The sequence below is a fragment of the Oncorhynchus tshawytscha genome, linkage group LG10, assembly GCF_018296145.1.
Source record: "Oncorhynchus tshawytscha isolate Ot180627B linkage group LG10, Otsh_v2.0, whole genome shotgun sequence".
Taxonomy (NCBI): domain Eukaryota; kingdom Metazoa; phylum Chordata; class Actinopteri; order Salmoniformes; family Salmonidae; genus Oncorhynchus; species Oncorhynchus tshawytscha.
Window position 1 is genome coordinate 45,606,986 of NC_056438.1, and position 20,150 is coordinate 45,627,135.

At 41.0% G+C, this 20,150-nt stretch overlaps 1 protein-coding gene across 1 annotated transcript; it reads left to right on the plus strand.

The window, feature by feature from the left end:
* Positions 1–8,751: 8,751 nt before the first annotated feature.
* LOC112261082 (diencephalon/mesencephalon homeobox protein 1-A-like) lies at positions 8,752–18,978 on the plus strand. The gene is made up of 5 exons (XM_024436430.1): positions 8,752–8,987; positions 13,378–13,543; positions 13,773–13,951; positions 14,472–14,856; positions 16,623–18,978. The coding sequence occupies exons 2-5, from the start codon at positions 13,390–13,392 to the stop codon at positions 17,045–17,047; spliced, it is 1,143 nt and encodes a 380-aa protein (XP_024292198.1). The 5' UTR covers positions 8,752–8,987; positions 13,378–13,389; the 3' UTR covers positions 17,048–18,978.
* The last annotated feature ends 1,172 nt before the right edge of the window (positions 18,979–20,150 follow it).

Below are 20,150 nucleotides of genomic sequence, written 5' to 3' on the forward strand. Positions count from 1 at the left end.
TGCCCTACACGTGTATCTCACTCATGAATGAACACGCAGACACAGGAGAGTGAAATTGAGAGAGAATTCCACCATCTAGGAATATGAATGTGGGAGACAAAAACATATTTACAAACAGTGGCTTCATGATAGTAAGTAAATCATACCATAATTCTTCATCATTAGGCTAAAAAAAAATGGTCTTGCCAAAAGAAGCCAATATTTTATTTTCATGTTTATTTAAATGTTTAAAGCAGGTGTGTGCATGTGTGTACGTGTGCACTGCATAGGTGGTGCATGCACTACGGTAACGACGGAAGGGAGTGATGCTGGGGAGAAATCCATTTGCAATTTAAATGGAAATGTAATGACCCCATGGAGGCAGTGAATAAGCCTGGTAATCAATTGATCATGTCAAGGACAAATAGGTAAACAAACATGCCCATTAGCTCTGCACCTCCTCCTCCTTCCCCGATCTCTGGCGCTGGAGGATCACAAACAAGGGGGGTAATTGTAACAAGGCCCTGCCTCACTTCTAGTGGCTGAAAAAACACACACGCACAGTCTCTCCCCACTCCCCACTGAGACGGACCTGCCCACCTCTTTATGCAGGCAGTTGGGCCCAGCAAGACTCCTTTGAGAGGCGGTGGAGAGGGATGGCAGAGGAGGGAGTGAGGGGGCTTCAGAGACACTAGAGAACAAGTGAGGAAGGTCCCAGAGCACAGCCGAGTGGAACCAGACCTGCTGCCTGGCCTCACCCAATCTGCCCCCCGAAACAGAGGCATCTGGGAGAGAATGAGGTGTGTGTGTGTGTGTGTCTTGGAGTGCCAGGGAACCCATGGGTATTGTTAACTGGTATAGAGGATGTGGTTGGTGCTCAGTAATTGTGGGCAACTGCCATGACGACATATGTCTTTCGGTTTGTTAAGAAGATGGACTCTGGGATTTATTGTGACAATTAATTGGACTAAATGTAAAAGTTACGCCCAATTCACATGTTTCACGGTTTTAAAAGGACAAGACAGCACTTGGATTTATTTAAATATTTCCTTAGCACTCCAGAACAAACTTCACTCCAGTCCTCCTCACCTGTCTTAAACAATGAAGCCCAGATTTAGCGCAAATCAAAATATCAAATTTAACACCATTCAAATACACAATTAACTATGAAATGAGTAGTTTAATACACATATTGTCTCCTATTAGTCACAGTTCCTAAGATCTATTGTCCTCTATATTTCCAGGTTCAGTAAAAACTCTTGGGCCGCTCAATATCTTAACATAATTTCCCCTAATTGGGAAACAGATGAAGACTTTCTCTGACTTGATAGGGTTTTTAATTCATCTTGATTACCACAAAATGGCCAAAGTCTGCATCTAGGACATTCTCTAGGACAGGGATGTGCAACTTTAAATCAGGGTCGGGGCCACAAAAAAATCTGAACTCACCATGAGGGGCTGCAGATTTACATTTTTGTGCAATTCTACACATTTTACAATGGGGTGCAGAGACAATGTTGCAGTTTTAAAGCAAGTTTGCTGCAACGCTACACATTTTACCAAGGGGTAGAGAGAACGAATTGTATATTAAATGTCATGCAAATTCCATGCAATTCATGCACTACTACTAAACAAACAATCAATGAGACAATTGGACTCAACAGATAAGTTAAGGTTCTGAGGAACTTTCAACCTGTAGCTTTGAGAGTCGGCCCACCGAGTTCCTTATTTTGGGTTCTTGTGCTAAATCTCACTACCTCCAGGTAGCCTTTTTCAGGTACCTGCTCAGCGAATAATGTACTGCATAATGTAATTTTACAAAGAGCCCACTTCTGAATAGTACCTCAGCCTTTGAGGGCAAGGACATATGGAACAGCATTTGAGAATGATAATAACTTGGATATTGACCTATTTTGGTTGCATTGCCAAGTTCTAATGGCTAACTAGTCTGCTACCACTAACACAAGTTCCTTTGGAATGGTGCTAAAACCTTGCAAAACTACAGAGCTAGTCTCTGAAGCTCACCTTCACAGTATCTAACCTGACCACTGTCATAACACACCTGTAACACTGCTACGACACCCTATGATATGGCGGCATATGGCGCAGCTACAACGTCTCTAAACCACAGTGAATGAAACAAGTAACAAAAGCTACACTCCAGAAAATTACGAGACAGTAGGTTAATACAGGATGAGATTCTTTTCACCCGATACAAAGCAAAAAAAGCTTTTTAAAAGGGCCATTTGTAAAACAAGGAGTTTAAACCCAGATTATGGACCCACAATAACACAATCCCTTATGTTCAGTCCCGTAATACGCTGTGAAGAAGCAGATTTATACTTATTATGGCGATGCAGACCATCAGGCAGCCTCACTGGGAAACATTTGCTCCCAAAATAGGTATAATCCCTATGTGGGAAGACGTTGTACCTTGATGATCCAAAATGTCTGAAGCACTTACCACCAAGGGGGAAAAGTTGTTAAATCCACCAGTCTATCTGTGATTGGGTGGTTCATGATGCTATTTTGACACTCCTCAACATCCCCCTAAACATTGGATTGCATTGGATTGGCTTAATTGACTCTAATGGATAAATCGTCCTCGCTACTCACTTCATTAGCTTAGCATTAGCTCTGTTAAAGTGGGAAGAACGCCAAAAGAAGATGGTAATTGTCTGAGTGTTAATGACTGCATCACACAAAGCAACCGTCCAAATGTAACTCTTCTATAAGCGGACGATGCTGCTAAGGACGGCAGCAAATCTCCCAGAGTCAAGTGTATTTTTACCTTGCAAGCTCTCCTCAGATGTATTCCTCAAGATCCTTTCAAACCTGACAGTTCGGCCAAATCAACTGCATGTGAGGTTATAACCAAATGGAGGCACCATGACTACCGGTATTTAGCTCATAACCAGTGATTAGTAGTGTGAACAACAGGTTCGGCTGAACAGTTTGAGCACAGGAGACCCAGACAAAACACCTAAGTGGATGTTTTGTCTGTGTGAGAAACGAGTCAAAACAATACCCACATCGCTACATAAAAAAGTTTCATCAAGTACATACAATTACACACCAATGGTCAATTCAGCACAACTACTAGTATTGTATATTTTCTATTTTCCTGACTTCTTGCTAGATTTCCTTTGCTAAATAGTGTTTTTTAACCTCAAGGGATCTAACTTCCCTGGCTAAATAAAGGTTTAAAAACATAACCTAAATTCTCAGAGCATAATTATCAGTCCCTTACCTAAATTGCCTCACTATCTAGTGCAGCAGGTAATACCAACTAGGCTACACCCTATCCTCAACAGCCCTCACTAAACCCCTCACCACATGAGTTTCCATTCTCTAACCCAGATTATGGGTTGATATTCCAAAGAGGAGCAGATACAAAGGGATTTGGGAAAGTAAAGACAGATGTTTTAGGCGATCGACAGGGAGGGATTTTACATCAGGGGAGCAGAGGGCTTTGCTAGGAATTGTCATCGCCAGGCAGATTGGCCCCTACTGAACCCATCCCGTTAATTGGGGGAGGAATTTGGGCAAATTAAGGGCACAGCCCTATCTGGCTACCCATATTAGCAGAGTGGGGAAGAGGGCATACCTAGCATTAATTCCATATATAGGGTGGATATATGGTAGATCAGGGAGCTCATGAGGTAAATTCCTCCACTGTCTGTTATTGGGCTAAAGGTATGTAATAGGACATGGTCTAATTAGGCCGCCATATGGATACTTAAACCTCTTGCCTAATATCTACTGAGATGTAATAATCGGCTTAAAATCTCTGCACTGGTCAGATCACACAGTTTCGATAAAAATCCAATAACATAAACCCTCAGTACTGCAGGTGGGTGCTCAAAATGGCTACATTTCACTGCATTGAATGCCACAAATCAATAGGTCATCTCTCTGGGGATGCTGGTGTCCCCACCCTGTGGCCCACCACCACCACTTCTCCTCCCTGCTGGCCTTTCCATCATAAGCTGCTGATTCAGTACTAATCACCCAGTCAGTAATGAGGTTGAGCCCTGAGCTCTCCAATCATTCCCCGTAATGAGCCCTCTCATCCTACAGGACTAACTGGGAGTATAAAGGCTACAGCCGCTGAAAGGACCCGAACAAGCCATTGTTATACATTGACTGGATATGCTGACATTTCCAACACTTTTGGTGACGCTGAAGTGAATAGTTCTAATACTTGTAGGCATGCCATTTTTGCTATGACATTGCACGGGAACCCATTTAATTCAAACTCATAACACTTCACACACTTTGTATCAGAAATAATGTTGACTCAAAATGACATACCCAGGCTGTGAGTACATACTGGACACATCTTTCTTAACCCTATAGGAGCACTCGGTTGAAGCGTGTAGATACGAACAGCAATATAAAACTGCCCCCCCTGAATGACTGTAAGTGAAGTTGATCATTTTCGAGCAGATTCTCATCTCACTGCCTCTAAAAACTGATTCAGCAACATGCAACCATCTCTCAAGAGAAATGCAAACTGTAAACTACAGAAAGCATGCAAGCTCAATGCTTTTTTGTGGTTACCAGGGGCAATCTTATAACTGATGACAAAAGCTTGTCAGTAATGGTTAGTTTCTCCAGGAAATTCACTCCTTTGGGTCTGAGCTCCCAGTTCAACCCAAGAGTTGTGTGAGATTTTTTTTTTTATACCCCTCTCAGTTTTTTTCCCCCCTTTCTTTTTTATTTTTTGAAGCGAAGGTGGATTAAGGCAGAGGGGCCTTTGTTTAGATAAAGCGAGGGATTAGGGAGAGATTTGCCCCCATAAAGTTGTGGGCTTGATGGGCCTTTTATCCCTCCATGTCGCTAAAGCTGTGTTGCCTCTGGATTAGGACTATACAATGGGGCCCCTTGTGCTGAGGGATCCGGGCCAGAGAGAGAGAGAGGGAGAAAGGGCGAGAATGGAGAAAGAGAAAAAAGAGAGGATGAGGGAAATAGAAGAGAGAGAGAGAGAGAGAGAGAGAGGAGGAAGAGAAGGGAACGGAACGGAAGAGAAAAGGGGGTGAGAGAGAGGGAGAGGAAGAAGTAGAGAAGGGAGATGGAAAGAGAAAGAGGGTTAGAGAAAAAAGTGAGAGAAAAAAGATGAGAGTGCAAAACAAAATGAGAAAAAGAATGGGGTAAAAGGTACAAATTGAAAGAACAGAAAGGGTAGCAAAAGAGGTGAGAAGGATAGAGAGACAAGGGAGAAAAGTGGGGAGGGTGAGGAGAGAGAAGGGGATTGAGTGGAGAGAGAAAGAGGGGGAATTATACAGCTTTTAGAGAGAACTGACAGGTTGAAAACTTTTAGATGGGGGATTTGTTGAGGAGATCCTGAGATCTTGTCACGAATAAAAGGATTTCAGGAGGATTCGGAGGCGTGGCGTTGACAATAAACCAAAAAGTGTCACTGTCCCTTTAACGCAGGTATCTAATTTGGAAAATACGGGAGTAAAAAACGGGTTTAAGCTAATAACGTGTGTAAGAGATGGCTCCTGGCAAATTGCTTTGTTATTCTTGTCAAAAAAAGGTCTCCTGAAAGAAGTCGATTTTAAACTACACATCAAAATGATTAATTGCCCTGGGATGAACAGATGCTGAAATACCCTTGAATGGAGCTGCGGAGGCTAAAGCTGGCTGGATTGCAGACCTAATGTATTCATGAAGTTGCAGAAACATCATTAGGACTATTAATTAGCTATTAGCGAACAGTATTCACTGGAAGTGAGACATGTTTCCCTCTTCTGTTTTTCTCCCAAATCTAAAAAGTAGTCTATTTTCATTTTTATGTAAATAAGATTGAGGTCAGTCATCAAATAGACGAATTAAGTTCCCACGCGCCATTATTAATGTTTTTTTATAGGCTGCCATCCTAACCTAGGTTATTTCAAAATGAACTTCTATATGCTTTCAATTGTCAAAACACATAATATAGAGATCAATGAATAGGCCATAGGGAATTATTAATAGACGAATAGGCCTAAAGGCAAATCACATCAAAATGAGAGCTAAAATAACGCGTGACATGCCACCAAAAACCCAGGATAAACCTTGGAGTAGCTCCAGTCCCAGGACCGTGGGGTTATACATCGGAAAGGTGAGGACACTTGGCAGGGCTCGAGAGGTATTCTTAATGGGAAGCTCTTGTGACACTCGGGCCTTTAAACCTTTCAGATGCGCTGGACAGTAGTCGCGCTAAGCCCAGCGCAAAGCAGCTTTGGAGAAGAGGCGCTGAGAAGAACTCTTTCTCGCTTTAATTGCTTTAGAAACGGTTCTCACAAAGAGACATTGCCTAGATTTACCTCCCGTTTAAGTTCTTATTTCCATTGGTTCACAAGTTAATCCTCTTTCTTTCTCAGACCTCAAGAAGAAACCGAGTGATAGACGAAGGCGATGGAAACCGGAGAGGGACACGAGTTTGGTTGCGGGGCAGAGAAACAGTATAGCAAAACGTTTTACTGTTGAAATTACTATAGTCTACCATAAACGGAATAGTCTATGCATGGACGGTATAATATCTGCAAATGCAAACACGTTTGATAAAATAAAATATAATTACATAATCATAATCATAATAATCATAACATTACTATTGTGGTGGTTATTATTAGGCACATAATATTAATGTTATTATAACGTTGAAATGACGTTTATTGAAATGACATTCATTTCAATCACGCTCATTTAACCAAGTATAGGCTACATAATTTTGTTAACGAAGTGAATAGTTCTGAAGAGAACGAAGTATACAGTCAAAATCTTGTCATAATTCAACCCAAAACATAGCCTAATTTAAATCAAAGATTAGGACCAACTTCTAAGCGTGCAACTTGTGCATATGGACCATAAGGAGAAAAATGATACGTATACCACCAAATTGAAATCTAGACAATATGTAGCACTATATTATCTAGTGTCTAAAGATAATGTGTAAAAAACTTAAAAACTACCTTAACCCTATTTTCTTGGAAAATCGTAATCCTGTTTACTGCACAACAGTGCACCATAATGGTTCCAGTTTCTCCAATTTTTGTATACAAAAAAAAACGAAGGATTAGGATTCATCCCATGCAAAATCATATTTCTTGTGGTTTAGCTTCAGACTGCAGATATTGACAGCAATAGGCCCGCTTTCGAATAGAATTGGAATTAACTTTATAACATTATTTAAAGTGACATCTGTGCGTAATACGTGCGTAATTTCTACACATCTTTGGGTATCTGTAAAACACCAACTCTCTCTCTCTTTCACACACACACGCACACGCACACGCACACACACACACACACACGCACAAACACACACACACACTTGGACATAAGTGTACGTTTCCCAAAGAAAGTTTCTCCTTCAAAATGTAACAACTTGAATTTCAGAACAGTCTACACATTCAAAGTGCAAACATATTCATGCATTTGAGTGTCATACATATTTAAAACGGGGGCATTTGTGATATAGGGGGTGAAAATGCAATATTCTTCATTCCATATGATCTTTTGTTTGCAATTCAAATATCTGTGGACGAGAAACATGGCCTGGGATAAAACTCCGGTTAGGGAGTTTCACGCTGCCCTCTTTCCCCAATAATCTTTTACAAAATATGCAAGCTTTACATTAAAAGGCTACTTTTCTCTGCCCTTAATTCCCACCTAAACGGTTTTGCTCTGCGAGAAGAAATCTTCTCTAAAAACCTTTCAAGAAGAGAAGGGCATTATTGTTTTAATCCTCTTACCCGCAGTCATTTTAAGACAGGGGTTTTTGGAGGCTGGAATGGCGTCTTGTCTTCCCTATCCTAGCCCAAATCCTTCAAGGCCGGGAGAGATTGTAAAGGCACTAGCCTGGCATCTATTAGCGATCTCTCTAAAGTCTTTCCACCACGCTCTCTACTCCAATTGCATGAGGAAAGCCGAAAAGCAAATAAAAACCCACCTATAAGGTATTCGGTTCGCCAAAACGCAAAGACTTGCATCCATGCACATCACTAATGTCAAAATATTCTGAGAAGTAAACATTTAATTGCAAAAAAATAACTCATTCTGAAATGTCTTAAGAAAAATAAAATGTAAATATGGATTTTTAAAAATGTATTAAACTGCAACAAGAATGTCTGTCACTGGTCATTGGGAGAAAGAAAACTTTGTTGGCTACCACATTGAAATAAAAAAAATGCAACATTTTCCATTTATAAATCAATACCATTCATGTTTATACAAGTGTTTAAAATATTAGAAAAGAAGTATTCAATCTTATGTTATTTAAGTTTAAATATAGTTTAACCGCGTTTTAATTCTGGATATGTCATCCATCTCCCAATTAAGGGCTACACAATATGAAAACAATTTATGTATTCACTGATATCAAAACTCCCTCAAAGGCAAGAAAAATATGAAATAGAATATTCATCATCTATTACAAACATCTTATAAAGGCCTACTTATTTTGTACACTTGTTTTCCAGAATTAAAATGAGTTGGTATTCTTCTTAGTCCATACATTTACTGAATGTTTATCAATTCAAACAAAAATGCAAAAAAAACACAAGTAGACTGACATATGGGAATCTGCAGACATTATATTCTAAAGTTTATGATTTCGAATAGTATAGGGTCATTGGCCAAGCGCCTGCTACTAGTGGGGGAGAAATCGTCTCTTTCTTTGACTGACAGCTTCAAGGACCACTAGAAAGCTTACATGACCTCACAGAGCACGCTTTAAAATCCCTCTTCAGCTCGTGGCCCGGTAGATGGCAGCTTCCTATGTTGAGCGCGAGACGCAGAGGATTCAGTCAGGCGGAAAGTAGCAGAGTGCGCGTTTCACATAAGACAGAACTGTGGACTTGCAATCGTTCCTCCCAAATCGCATGAACAGCACGAGAAAGGTGGACATTATAAACAAGGAGACATTGCTATAATAAGAATCCTAAGAAATCACTTTAGAACCGGGATACACTTCAGCATCAGAACATCCAAAGACAACTCGGCTGTGTTGGCGAGAGGTAGGAACTTTGTGGACATCTCTAGGACTGGGTCAAACTTGTAACTTGTTCATACATTGCTGGAAACAACAGTGTTGATACAAATATGGTGACAAAAATAATATATTGGTGCACACTCTATGCCTACAATATACCTTATCGTAATTGCACGATATTATGTTTTACAAGAAGTAGTCGTTGTGCTAATATCGAGCGAGCATTTACAGCTACAGTAATTATACTTTGGGTGCAGATCCGGCAAGACTCGAAGGAACAAAGTAGAACTGTATTGAATTCGTACAGATTCATGTACATTTTTGTTGAATTGAAATCTGATGCAGTAAAACTATCCAAAACATTTCTAATTTACTTTAAAAAAAAATGTTTTACTAGCAATTGGCTAGGCTATTTCATGGACTGTGAGGTCATGCAAAAATGAATGGGAGTACTTGCAAAAAAAATTTATCTTAAAAAACAAAACAAATGAATATGTAGATGTACATTGTTTTGTGGAAGCACTTCAGCGATTTCCAGTTAGGAATCAAATCATCCTTATATTGCTTTTTTTTAAATAGCCATAACAGCCACAATTTAGCATCATGTACACTTAGAAAAAAAAAGGTTCTGGTTAGAACCAAAATAGGTTATATTGCTTGCTTCATATATGGCACCCCTAAAGGTTCTGTATAGAACACTCTTGTAGGGTTCTTTGATCAGAACCCCAGGAGTTGTTCTTCACTGAACCAGCATTGGTTACATATAGGGTTCTATATATAACCTTAAGCGGTGCCATATATGAAGCAAGCAATATAACCCGTTCTTGTTCTATGCAGAATATAGTTTTTCTAAGACTGTAGGCCTCAATTATCTTTCATAATTCTTAACATTCAAACAAAGTTTATTTTCCACCCATCAGTTCAGATTGAATAAGCCCATGCAATTGTGTCAATATAAAATTGCAATTAAATGCTGGTTTAATCGTAAATGAACGAATAATAGTTTGGTTTAGGCTGTTGTTAACCCGTGTCACCTCCTCCTCACGTGAAATTCGCCAATCAAACACTTGTCTCGCGGCCTTTGACAGTCTGAAATACAAAATATGTCTTACCCCACGGGCAGATTGTCGCTTGCCATACACGAGTCGCCTAGGGCCCAAGGGTTTTAAGTATAAACATTTTCCTAATTTAGTCAGATCATAGAGTTGCACTGTACATTCTAATTTACATAATGCCGTTTTAATAATCGAAGCAATGAGCAGCGCTGCCTGTGGCACTCAAACATACAGCCCGGAGCAAGGATAGGCGTATGAATAGACAACAATGGCAGCTAGACAGAATAAGCAGGCTTGTGTGGTAAATATGGTAGGCCTATCATAAAAGCGTAATGCTTATTATCAATACCAAAAAGGAAACACATGAAAAGCGTGAATGTAAAAATTACAGTATAAGCCTATCCCTAGTTTTCCTCTCTCTCCACGCACGCACACCACGCGCGCACACACGCAAGCTGTTGAACCGCACTGTACGTCCGTCCGTGTCACTGTTGATGATGAATGGAGGGCCTCGCAGTCGAAACCTATTTGCACTTCCATTAGACGGGGAGCCAAATGGGGATCAACATGCATATTTTACCCGCCGAGAAGCCATACATCTCAGCCAAAACGTTGCCCCGGGGCGATGGGATAAGAGGCCGCGAGAGAGGGGAAGGAGGAAAGCGGGCCCCATTCAACTCAAATACTTTGGGGAGCAAAGTAAATGTTTAGCGAAGCACCTTCTGTCCAGGCGAATTAAACTATTCCCTCTTGCCCTGTGATCACATTCATCAGGCACTGCAGTGACTTAATAGGTTGGGAATGGACACTGCGGGCATAATTTACACACCCACAGCTCCCATTTGCACACACAGACTGCTGCGAAATGGTTACCAGCTTCATGGTGCTATGTCTGATATTATTGCTCAAATGATTAGTTGTTGCAAAAACGTTTCAAAATGCAACGGGGAAAAGGCAAATTCGTATTTATTTGGATGGAGTCTTTGATTTCAATTATTTAATTAGTAAAACAATTTCCATAGCTCAATGGAGATCTATATTTGAACTCAATCAAATATTGAAATACATTTTGTAATAACACAATGATCAATATTATTAATACTATAATTAGGGTATAACATTATAAAGTAATAATAGAAATATAATCATAACTAATAATAATAATAACAACAACAGCAACAAATAATAGTTTATTATCAGGCCTATTCTATGTTGCGCAGGTTTCAACTATAGCGTACAATTTATGGTCTTACTTTATCATAAATTAACATGATCAGCGGATTAACTAATATTGGATTAAGTATTGTGAAGTGAATTAACTTCAAATAAAGGCTTACTTGTGAAACATGTTAGCAATTATATTTCATATTCAATTAAATACATCAATTTGATCCTTATCACAGACTGCATAAAGTGCAGCATCACGGTTTTCAGCATTTAATTATGTGTGGATGAAATTAATTCATGACTTAATTTGAATTACAACAGCTTCTTTAGCTTTGGGGCAAGACTTGAGGCAGTTAATTATGTTGTATAATGTTCTTATGTCAAATGTCATATTCTTAACGTGGGAAATAGACATTTCGAAAACGACAACCTTTTTGAATGACTGGAATACCGAATTACGCATGGACTTATACATTTTTGGTTTATCTTCATCCAAAACATTCATATTAGAAACATTTTGTCCCCTGTAACCAATTGGTGAACTTTCTGTATCGCAGATGCTGAGTGGGCCAATGAACATAGGCCTAAAGGAGCACAGACACCGGTGAAGAACAAACTTTCTAGGCTACATCCCAGGCCTAGCATGTCAAAATGCTATAGTGAGGCAATTTAAGAATAGGAACTCTCTCTAGCTTCCATGTCCCCAGATGCCTGCCATGCATAGGAAGATTCATTTCTTGAACCTCTCTGTAATAGTCATCACTGCTCGAGCCTCCAAGATATCCCTTCTTGTCAACGATCTCGATACTAATACATATCTAATCGTGTCCTGAAGCGTTTCATTTAAAGCGGGGAAGGACCTAAAAAAAAATGGAGGATGAGACAGTTGCCCTCGGAGACCTATATATAAGGCTTTGATTCCTTGTTGTTAAGTTATTCTGTCCAATAAACTCAAGGCTAGAATTAGGGTATTTTGATTAGGCTAATGGTAACTTAATAAAAACCAACTGTCCAACAAATGGTAGTTAAAATGGAATAGAGTGACTGCTAAAATTCATAGGCTAACCAAAGGACATAATTCTAAAGCAAATGTATTGACAGAAGGTATTTCAATAGCCTATCATAACCGTTCAATATAGTCCTCTGTGCTTTCAGGTTACCATCCTCGCCCGGAACAAATCGTTTTACAGATCCTGGATCTTAATTTGAGCCAGTTTGCTACAACAGGAAAATAATCCGGCATCGACAGGAAATGTGAATTATTATGTGATTATAATTCATGGAATTTTTTTTAGGGATGGATACATTTTTCGTAAGGGAAAATCAAGTCTGAAATTTCAAAGTGGAAATGATAAACTTTAAAAGCCTTTTTAAACCTGAAATACACTACAAGTTCAAGATGTCCTGCATTGCAGGAAAGTTATCTTGCAACAGGGTGATCAAATTAAGATCCTACATCTGTATTTCATTACGAAAGCATTTGATCAACGCAATGATCTCTCAAAGCATGCAGCGCTTTCAAATGGGATTTGCACTTTTGCTGCGATCACCGGGAAATGAAGTGATTTAATTAATTTATAAGGCATCCGTCACGCTCCATTAAGTGAACGAGTGATAATTACCCCAATTAAAATAATTTTGTATAATTAATGGCTTGAACCAAGCAATAATTGGATGTTAATGGATAACGTCCAGATATTAAAATCTGAGCCATGTCTTCCGTGGCGAAAGGAAATGTATGTGTATCGGATACAAATGACCACCAAGGAGATACACTTTCAAGGGACATACAAGATGATTGGGCCTAGTATATTACAAGCGCCAAACGACATTCACATTTTAACATGAACAAATTAAGCCATGGTTTATCAAGGATCAACCAACCAGATAACACGAAAGGTCTGCAACTTTTCACAAGGTGATCAAATTATGAAATACTGTATGCATAAATTGAACGTGCCCCACTGTCTACTCTAGGCCCTAACTACACACAGTATCGAAAATATCATAAAGAGTCAGATAATTTTAGCCAACAGTGCATTTAGACCGTTCTTTTACGCGCGTATCCAAAATGGGTAGGTTAACTCACACATAAAATAGCATACGAACAGCCCGGACATCAGTCATTAGAGATAAACAAATAAAAACATGCAAGCAAATATTAACATGATTTATGTGTGTGTGTTACCACAGGTAGTGGACATCATGCAGCACTATGGAGTGAACGGCTACTCTCTCCACGCGATGAACTCCCTGAGCGCCATGTACAACCTGCACCAGCAGGCCGCGCAACAGGCGCAGCACGCGCCAGACTACCGACCTTCAGTGCACGCGCTCACCCTAGCTGAGAGACTTGCTGGTAATTGAGTCCAACAAACATACTTTTACACACACACACACACACACACACACACACACACACACACACACACACACACACACACACACACACACACACACACACACACACACACACACACACCTTTTAATTCATTATAACTTTCTGACATATTTCGCACTGCCCATTCCCCTATCCAATTAATTAAACTTGCCGTGTCTCTTCTCTTCCAACGGCTGCACATTTCAAGACATCATCCTCGAGGCTCGCTACGGGTCCCAGCATCGCAAACAGCGCCGAAGCCGCACCGCGTTCACCGCGCAGCAGCTTGAGGCCTTGGAGAAGACTTTCCAGAAGACCCACTACCCCGACGTGGTGATGCGCGAGCGCCTTGCCATGTGCACTAACCTCCCCGAGGCCCGCGTGCAGGTCAGTGGCGGTTCTAGATCATTTCAACTGGGGGGTCCAAGCTGGGGCCAGTTGTACTGTTAGAGGGGCCAGATACATTAGACCTTATTGTTATCATATCGTTTTCTTCACTGCATTGCAGGCATTAGCAGGCAAAAGACCATGTTCATAATCATTCAACAATTTATTTGCATTTTCTGTCTAATAACAGATGTAAAAAAAGAAGGATAGCAAAAAGGGGGTCCAAATGTCAGAATACATAGTACCATAGTCTGAAATACACAATACTATTGGTATATATATGAAATATTTATTAATTGTATCTGATCAATCATAATTCCAGAAGCATCTTTAACATTGGGCAAAAAATGCCAGAAAGATTACTTAGGTCATTTAATTTATTTTAATTTTTATACAAATTCTCAAAAGACAAATAGTAAAACACACATACACACAGAACACACCTTTCTCAAGCACCTTTTTATAATTACCAGGGAGCATGCTTCTAACCGTCTCCCAACCTGGCCCATTTTAAAAACAGGTGTGGTTCAAGAACCGCAGGGCCAAGTTCCGCAAGAAACAGCGCAGCCTGCAGAAGGAGCAGCTCCAGAAACAGAAGGAGGCCAACGGAGAGGGAGGTGACAAGGAGGATTCTCCCACCACCATCACTCCAGAGAACCAGCTCCCCCCATCCTCCTCTTCTTCCTCCTTGGCGGTTGAGGGTCCGCCCTGTCCGTTGGTGTCAGAAATTAGCATGGAGTTAAATGTGACCTCGGCAGAACAGTCAGGCTGCGAGTCGGCCACTGAGGACAACGCCACGGATAAGGAGGAGGAGTCTAAGCCACAGAGGGAGGAGCTCAAGAGTGAGAGGGCGATGACGCCAGGCAATGTCTCTCCACCCTGCAAGCGGCTCAGTCCCAAACCTGGTAAGGACAAGGTCTTAAATTATGACTGGCACTTGTGCATCTCTAATATACATAGCTTCACTGGGGGGAGGCGTTAGAAAACAGACAAAGTAAATCAAATTTAGAGGCATCCTTCAGGATAGTCAATTAAGAGTAAACATATGAAATGCTTACATTGTCGTACAACTTCAGTTCATTTCAGTCATAGTGGAAAATTAAGAGGAGGCACGACAGCTTTGCTGGTTCTTATTAAGTTATACATAGGTCTGCCTCCCTGCCTGCCAGAGAAACTTAGTTTAAAGTCCTACGCCAGTTTCCTTTTCACCCGATTTAAGTGGTCCAGGTAACCTCAAGAAATGGCACAAGTGGGGGGCCTTTCCTCTTTTGTTCGCTATTGCTTCTCAAGCAAGGGGGGAGGTCGATTACATTACAATGTCACCATCGGACCAACTCCTTGAATTCCCTGCTCCTTGAAGTTTGCAGTTGTGTCTAAAAAAACAACACTATTTTGCCCTTTTGTGTGTGTACTTTACAGCAGGGGTATTCAACGGGGGGTCCGTGGACCCTTAGGGGTCCACTGAGGTACCTACAAGGGGGGCAAAAATGTATGTAAAAAAAAGTGGCACTTACATTTTCATTTCAATGTTTTTATGAATATCGCTAGCAACAACAGACGAAACCAATTTTGAAATATACCTACAGTAGAAAATAGAATCATCTTTCAAATGATGTCAACTTTGTTTTTCAAATATTGAGCAAATTACACTCATTGGAGCTAATTACACTCACTTGAGTATCTGACATAGGCTTTGAACAAGCACCTGTGAAAACCAGTTGTGGCAAGTGACACTGGCTGCTGGAAAGGTTTCCTGACTTGGACATACATTTTTACCAACACATTGTGCTTGTTATGAAGTGTATTCACATAATTTTTTAGTTGTATTGTTTGTATATCGTCATTTAAAATTTGTATGACTGTCCTGTATCAGTGTTGTGTTACTCGTCATGTTTGGTGTTTTTTTTTGTGTACCCCAGGAAGAGTAGCTGCTGCTTCTGCAAAAGCTACTGGGGATCCACATAAACAAAAAATAAACAAATAAACCAGCAAAAAAAAAGAGCTGCTATTAGCGAACAAGTGTTTGGAGTTGGGCTAGCACAATTATTGTATAATAATCGTCATAATGCATACATTTTAGAAGGGGGGATTCAACTTCATATTCAAGAAGATATAGTTTACCCAATAGCAGTTTTACATTTTTACATGAAGTGTTTAAAGTTAAGAATTTTACGAGCAGAATGGCACAGTTAGGGGGATAAACTTTATTTCCAAAAGTTAAGTGGACAAAAACATTCATTTTTGAAACGGGGGTGTCACCAAAGCTGTGTTGTATTCATTAGATATGTCTGTCAAAGATGCATTATAAAAAAATGACAATTATGTCAATAACTGTTCCCATTTGCATATAAATTAATCATTAACCCAAATGCCATAATTGTCACAGCCATAGTTTGGAGTTACTACCAAATCTATTCATTTTAAAATGTTGAGTATTTGTCCTTTCCATTATCATTCACTGGATGATAAGACAAGATATGTGGGAAAAAACATGTTTTCCTACATGATGGGGGTCTCTGGTTTGTCTGGTGGGGGTCTCTGGGAAAGAAAAGGTAGAAGACCCCTGCATTTATAATTGCGATATCACTTCTCAACTGGAAAAGTTAAATAACAAATCCCTGGAGGACATCTTTAATGTTCTTGACTCTTATCCGTTTTCTCCTTTACTCAGAATCCCCCATGGTCTCTCCGTCTGTGACGCCCTCGTCCATTGGTATCAGTGGTGGCATCTCCCAGAGCCACTCGTACTCCTCCTCCCCGCTCAGCCTCTTCCGCCTGCAGGAGCAGTTCCGCCAGCACATGGCTGCCACCAACAACATGGTGCACTACCCTTCCTTCGACATGGGTACCCCCTCCTCCCTGCCCTACCTGGGCATGAACGTCAACATGTCCTCGGCACCTCTGGGCTCCCTGCCCTGCCAGTCATACTACCAGTCCCTGTCCCACCACGCGGCCCAGCAGGTGTGGAACAGTCCCCTGCTCCAGGCCTCTGGAGGCCTCCCCAGCCACAACAGCAAGACCACCAGCATCGAGAACCTCCGGATGCGGGCCAAGCAGCACGCAGCCTCCCTGGGACTGGACACGCTGCCTAACTGAGCCAGAGGATCTGAGTGCGGCCTAGCCGGGGCATCAAGACTACATCCCACCCATCCTATGTCTGTAACCTCCGTAGCCCTATAGGAACCATACCCAGAGGGTTTCGGGACATTGGTAGCCAGAGTTTAGAAAATCAAAATTACATTATCTCACCCTGGACCGAGTTCTCTCCTGCTTCTTGCTTTAACAGTTGCCTAATTTCTGGGCTCCCCACACAGCAGATTGAAACACAACAAAGCAACGTATACATTTTTGAAAACTTATTTGACCAACAACACCTGATGAGTTTAGGTTGTCTTTACTCTTATGCTGCTTTTTGACTGTAACACCAGTGTTACACTAGTGTGTACACCCTTATGCTATAGTAGGGAAATTGTGTTTCCGTAGCTAGGGCTGACAGTGAGGACTTTTTAAGCGCAGAATCCACAACCTCTGCATAATCAAAACAGTGGTCCCAAGTGAGAGCAGGTCTGCCGGAGCCATGGCCCAGTGAGACACGGGTGCCGGTCCACGTAGATGGAAACAGGAAAGTCTGAGCCTTTTGGGTAAAACACTGAGGCAAATCCTGTATGGAAATACACCATTAAAAACGGGAAATGGACTCTAAACCTGACATTGTGAACGACCAGGCTATACATAGGGTCTCCACAGCTGAGCGAATACACTTCCTTTAGGACTATTTACCTGTCTAGTGTTGCACTTGGTGAAAAAAATACTTTGCTACGTAATGTTTACAGAATAGAGGCACTTTTAAGGGAATTTGAGTCTTCAAGGGGAAAAATAAATCTGTGCCGGCGTTGGTGCCATTGAGAGACTACTTGTACCGTGGGACCATTAACAATTCAATTAGGCCTTGTATGTACATAGCACGTTCTAAAAAAGGCAAGCACATACATAAATATAAACTCAAGCCATGTTCTCCTCAATTGCTTAATTAGAAGTGACTAATTTACCAGCTTAATGGCCAGTATTAAACTACTTTGTATGGAGACTGGCTTGGTAATGAGAAAATGATTTCAGTGACTAAATGTGCAACGCTTTTAATTACATTTTGCTCTGGGCAGAGGGGAGGGAAGCATATGCAATTACAAACATGTATACCATTTATGAGTCCCTTATATCCAAAGCTCTGAACAAAAAGAATGGCCACAAAGGTAAGCAAACGATGTGTCTCAACTCAGTGTGTCCTGCTGCACCCCCGAAAGAAGACGATACTACACAAGCAGATACACACCTGGAGAAATTAACCTGCATATTTCATGTTAACACCTATTTTCGCCATCTACCCCTTCTGATGTAACTTGGTAACACCATCCCTACACAAACTGAATAGGGGGTCCTTCAGGGCTGGGGGAGTAGTATACAGAACTTCCTATTGTACCAGGAAGTTACTCTTTAAGCACTTGGAGGAGTGGCCAGTCTTTCAATTCTTGTCAATTATGTGTCTGTGGTTCTCTCTGTGCTGAGATCCCATCAAGTCCATCCACTCTGACAATGTACATGATTTCAATATGTAAATTAAGAAGAAGTTTATCTATTAATGTTTACTAGTAAGGCAAATGTAAAAGGTTCTCATGTTGTAAATGTATCATAAACCGTCCCGAGTCGGGGATTCCTGTAGTTGTCAGTTGTAACATTGTAATCAATGGGCTCCCGCCATTTCCTTACCGTCTCTTCCCTGGACTACCGAAGGTATACCGCCTGGTCGTCTGTGTGTCTCCTCCAGTTGAGTTCCATTGTGGCTGTGATATTTAAAAGTTCTACTGTTTCTCTCCAGCTGTCTCTGTCATACTAATTGGTCCAGTGGTAGATTTAAAATGGCAGAGAGAGTAATACATAGGCATTATTATTTTTTATCTTAACAATGTAGGCTCGAACAGTGATGTTGCAAAATAAACCCTAAAATAAAACAATTCTTGGAGATCTTTATACACAAGGCTTCCTTCAACGTGTTTTGGTTCGCCTATGACAAAGTTAGCCACAGCTAACGATTAGCAAACAGTCTTCTTATTCTACTTTTGATCATAAACGACATATAGTTGCCACTACAACGTTGAGTTTGTAATACAGCAAGAATGTTACATGGGATTGAACAATAAAGTTCAGGGGGGCATAGAAACGGTCAAAGACATGCTAATATTAATATTGCAATAGGGCAAGACAGAGTGCAGTGTGGATGGGAAATAAACATTTAGAGGACGAGAGAGAATGTGGGAAACAAGGGTGACGGATAACAAGAGAAAAAGACAGAAAATATATATACACGGGAGAATGGCAAAATTACACAGAGAGAGAGAGAGAGAGAGAGAGAGAGAGAGAGAGAGAGAGAGAGAGAGAGAGAGAGAGAGAGAGAGAGAGAGAAGGTAATCTGGAAGAAATAAAAAGCACGTGGGGGCATAAGCCATCCCCGATGAATAAGCAGCCCATTATCCTGAAGAATGACGGCCCGGGGCGGTGATTATGCTGCTATTGTATCTTAAACAGCGTGGTTTGTCAAAATGCATAAGACACCCCCACCCCCCCACACACACACACAAACAATACACGACACACACACAGTCTAGCCTCTGGTAGAGTTCTACGTTAGGATCACTGCCATCCTCCCCACCACCACGTTCTCTGCTTTGGCTTGCTTTGCCTACTAAACTGTAATGCCGAGAGCCTGGGCTGTGACATTGTTCAACTGCTAATTGATTTGGCCTCGTTAGATAAACCCTCCCTCCCGGTGGAAATACAAAAAAAATAAAAATGTACACAGGAGGTATCACCTACTGTAACGGTGTATTTCTCTGTTGTTACAGACGAACACTACCTTTAAAAGGGGGACACGTGGGACGACAACACAGATTAGCATTGCGAACGTGAACGTAACACCTAACCTCAACCTTGCTGTGTTTTATTACATTGTTTGTGCTCTATTCCAAGGGCATCCATGCTACAACACTCACATGGTTCTAGATACGTAAAGCCGAATGTCCTTGTTATTCGGGTTAGCAATTTCACCCCTGGGATTTTAAACCAGCAAACACTAGTAAGTGGTCTTTATCACAGCCCCAAACACAGAAATGCATGGACACACACATACACACACCGGTGCCTGAGG

What these genes read in the sequence shown, in the direction of transcription:
- LOC112261082 (XM_024436430.1), top strand. Translation starts at nt 13,390, where the DNA reads ATGCAGCACTATGGAGTGAACGGCTACTCTCTCCACGCGATGAACTCC. An exon ending in TCCCCGAGGCCCGCGTGCAG is followed by an intron (nt 13,952 to 14,471) that starts GTCAGTGGCGGT and finishes TTTTAAAAACAG; the next exon opens with GTGTGGTTCAAGAACCGCAG. An exon ending in GCGGCTCAGTCCCAAACCTG is followed by an intron (nt 14,857 to 16,622) that starts GTAAGGACAAGG and finishes TCCTTTACTCAG; the next exon opens with AATCCCCCATGGTCTCTCCG.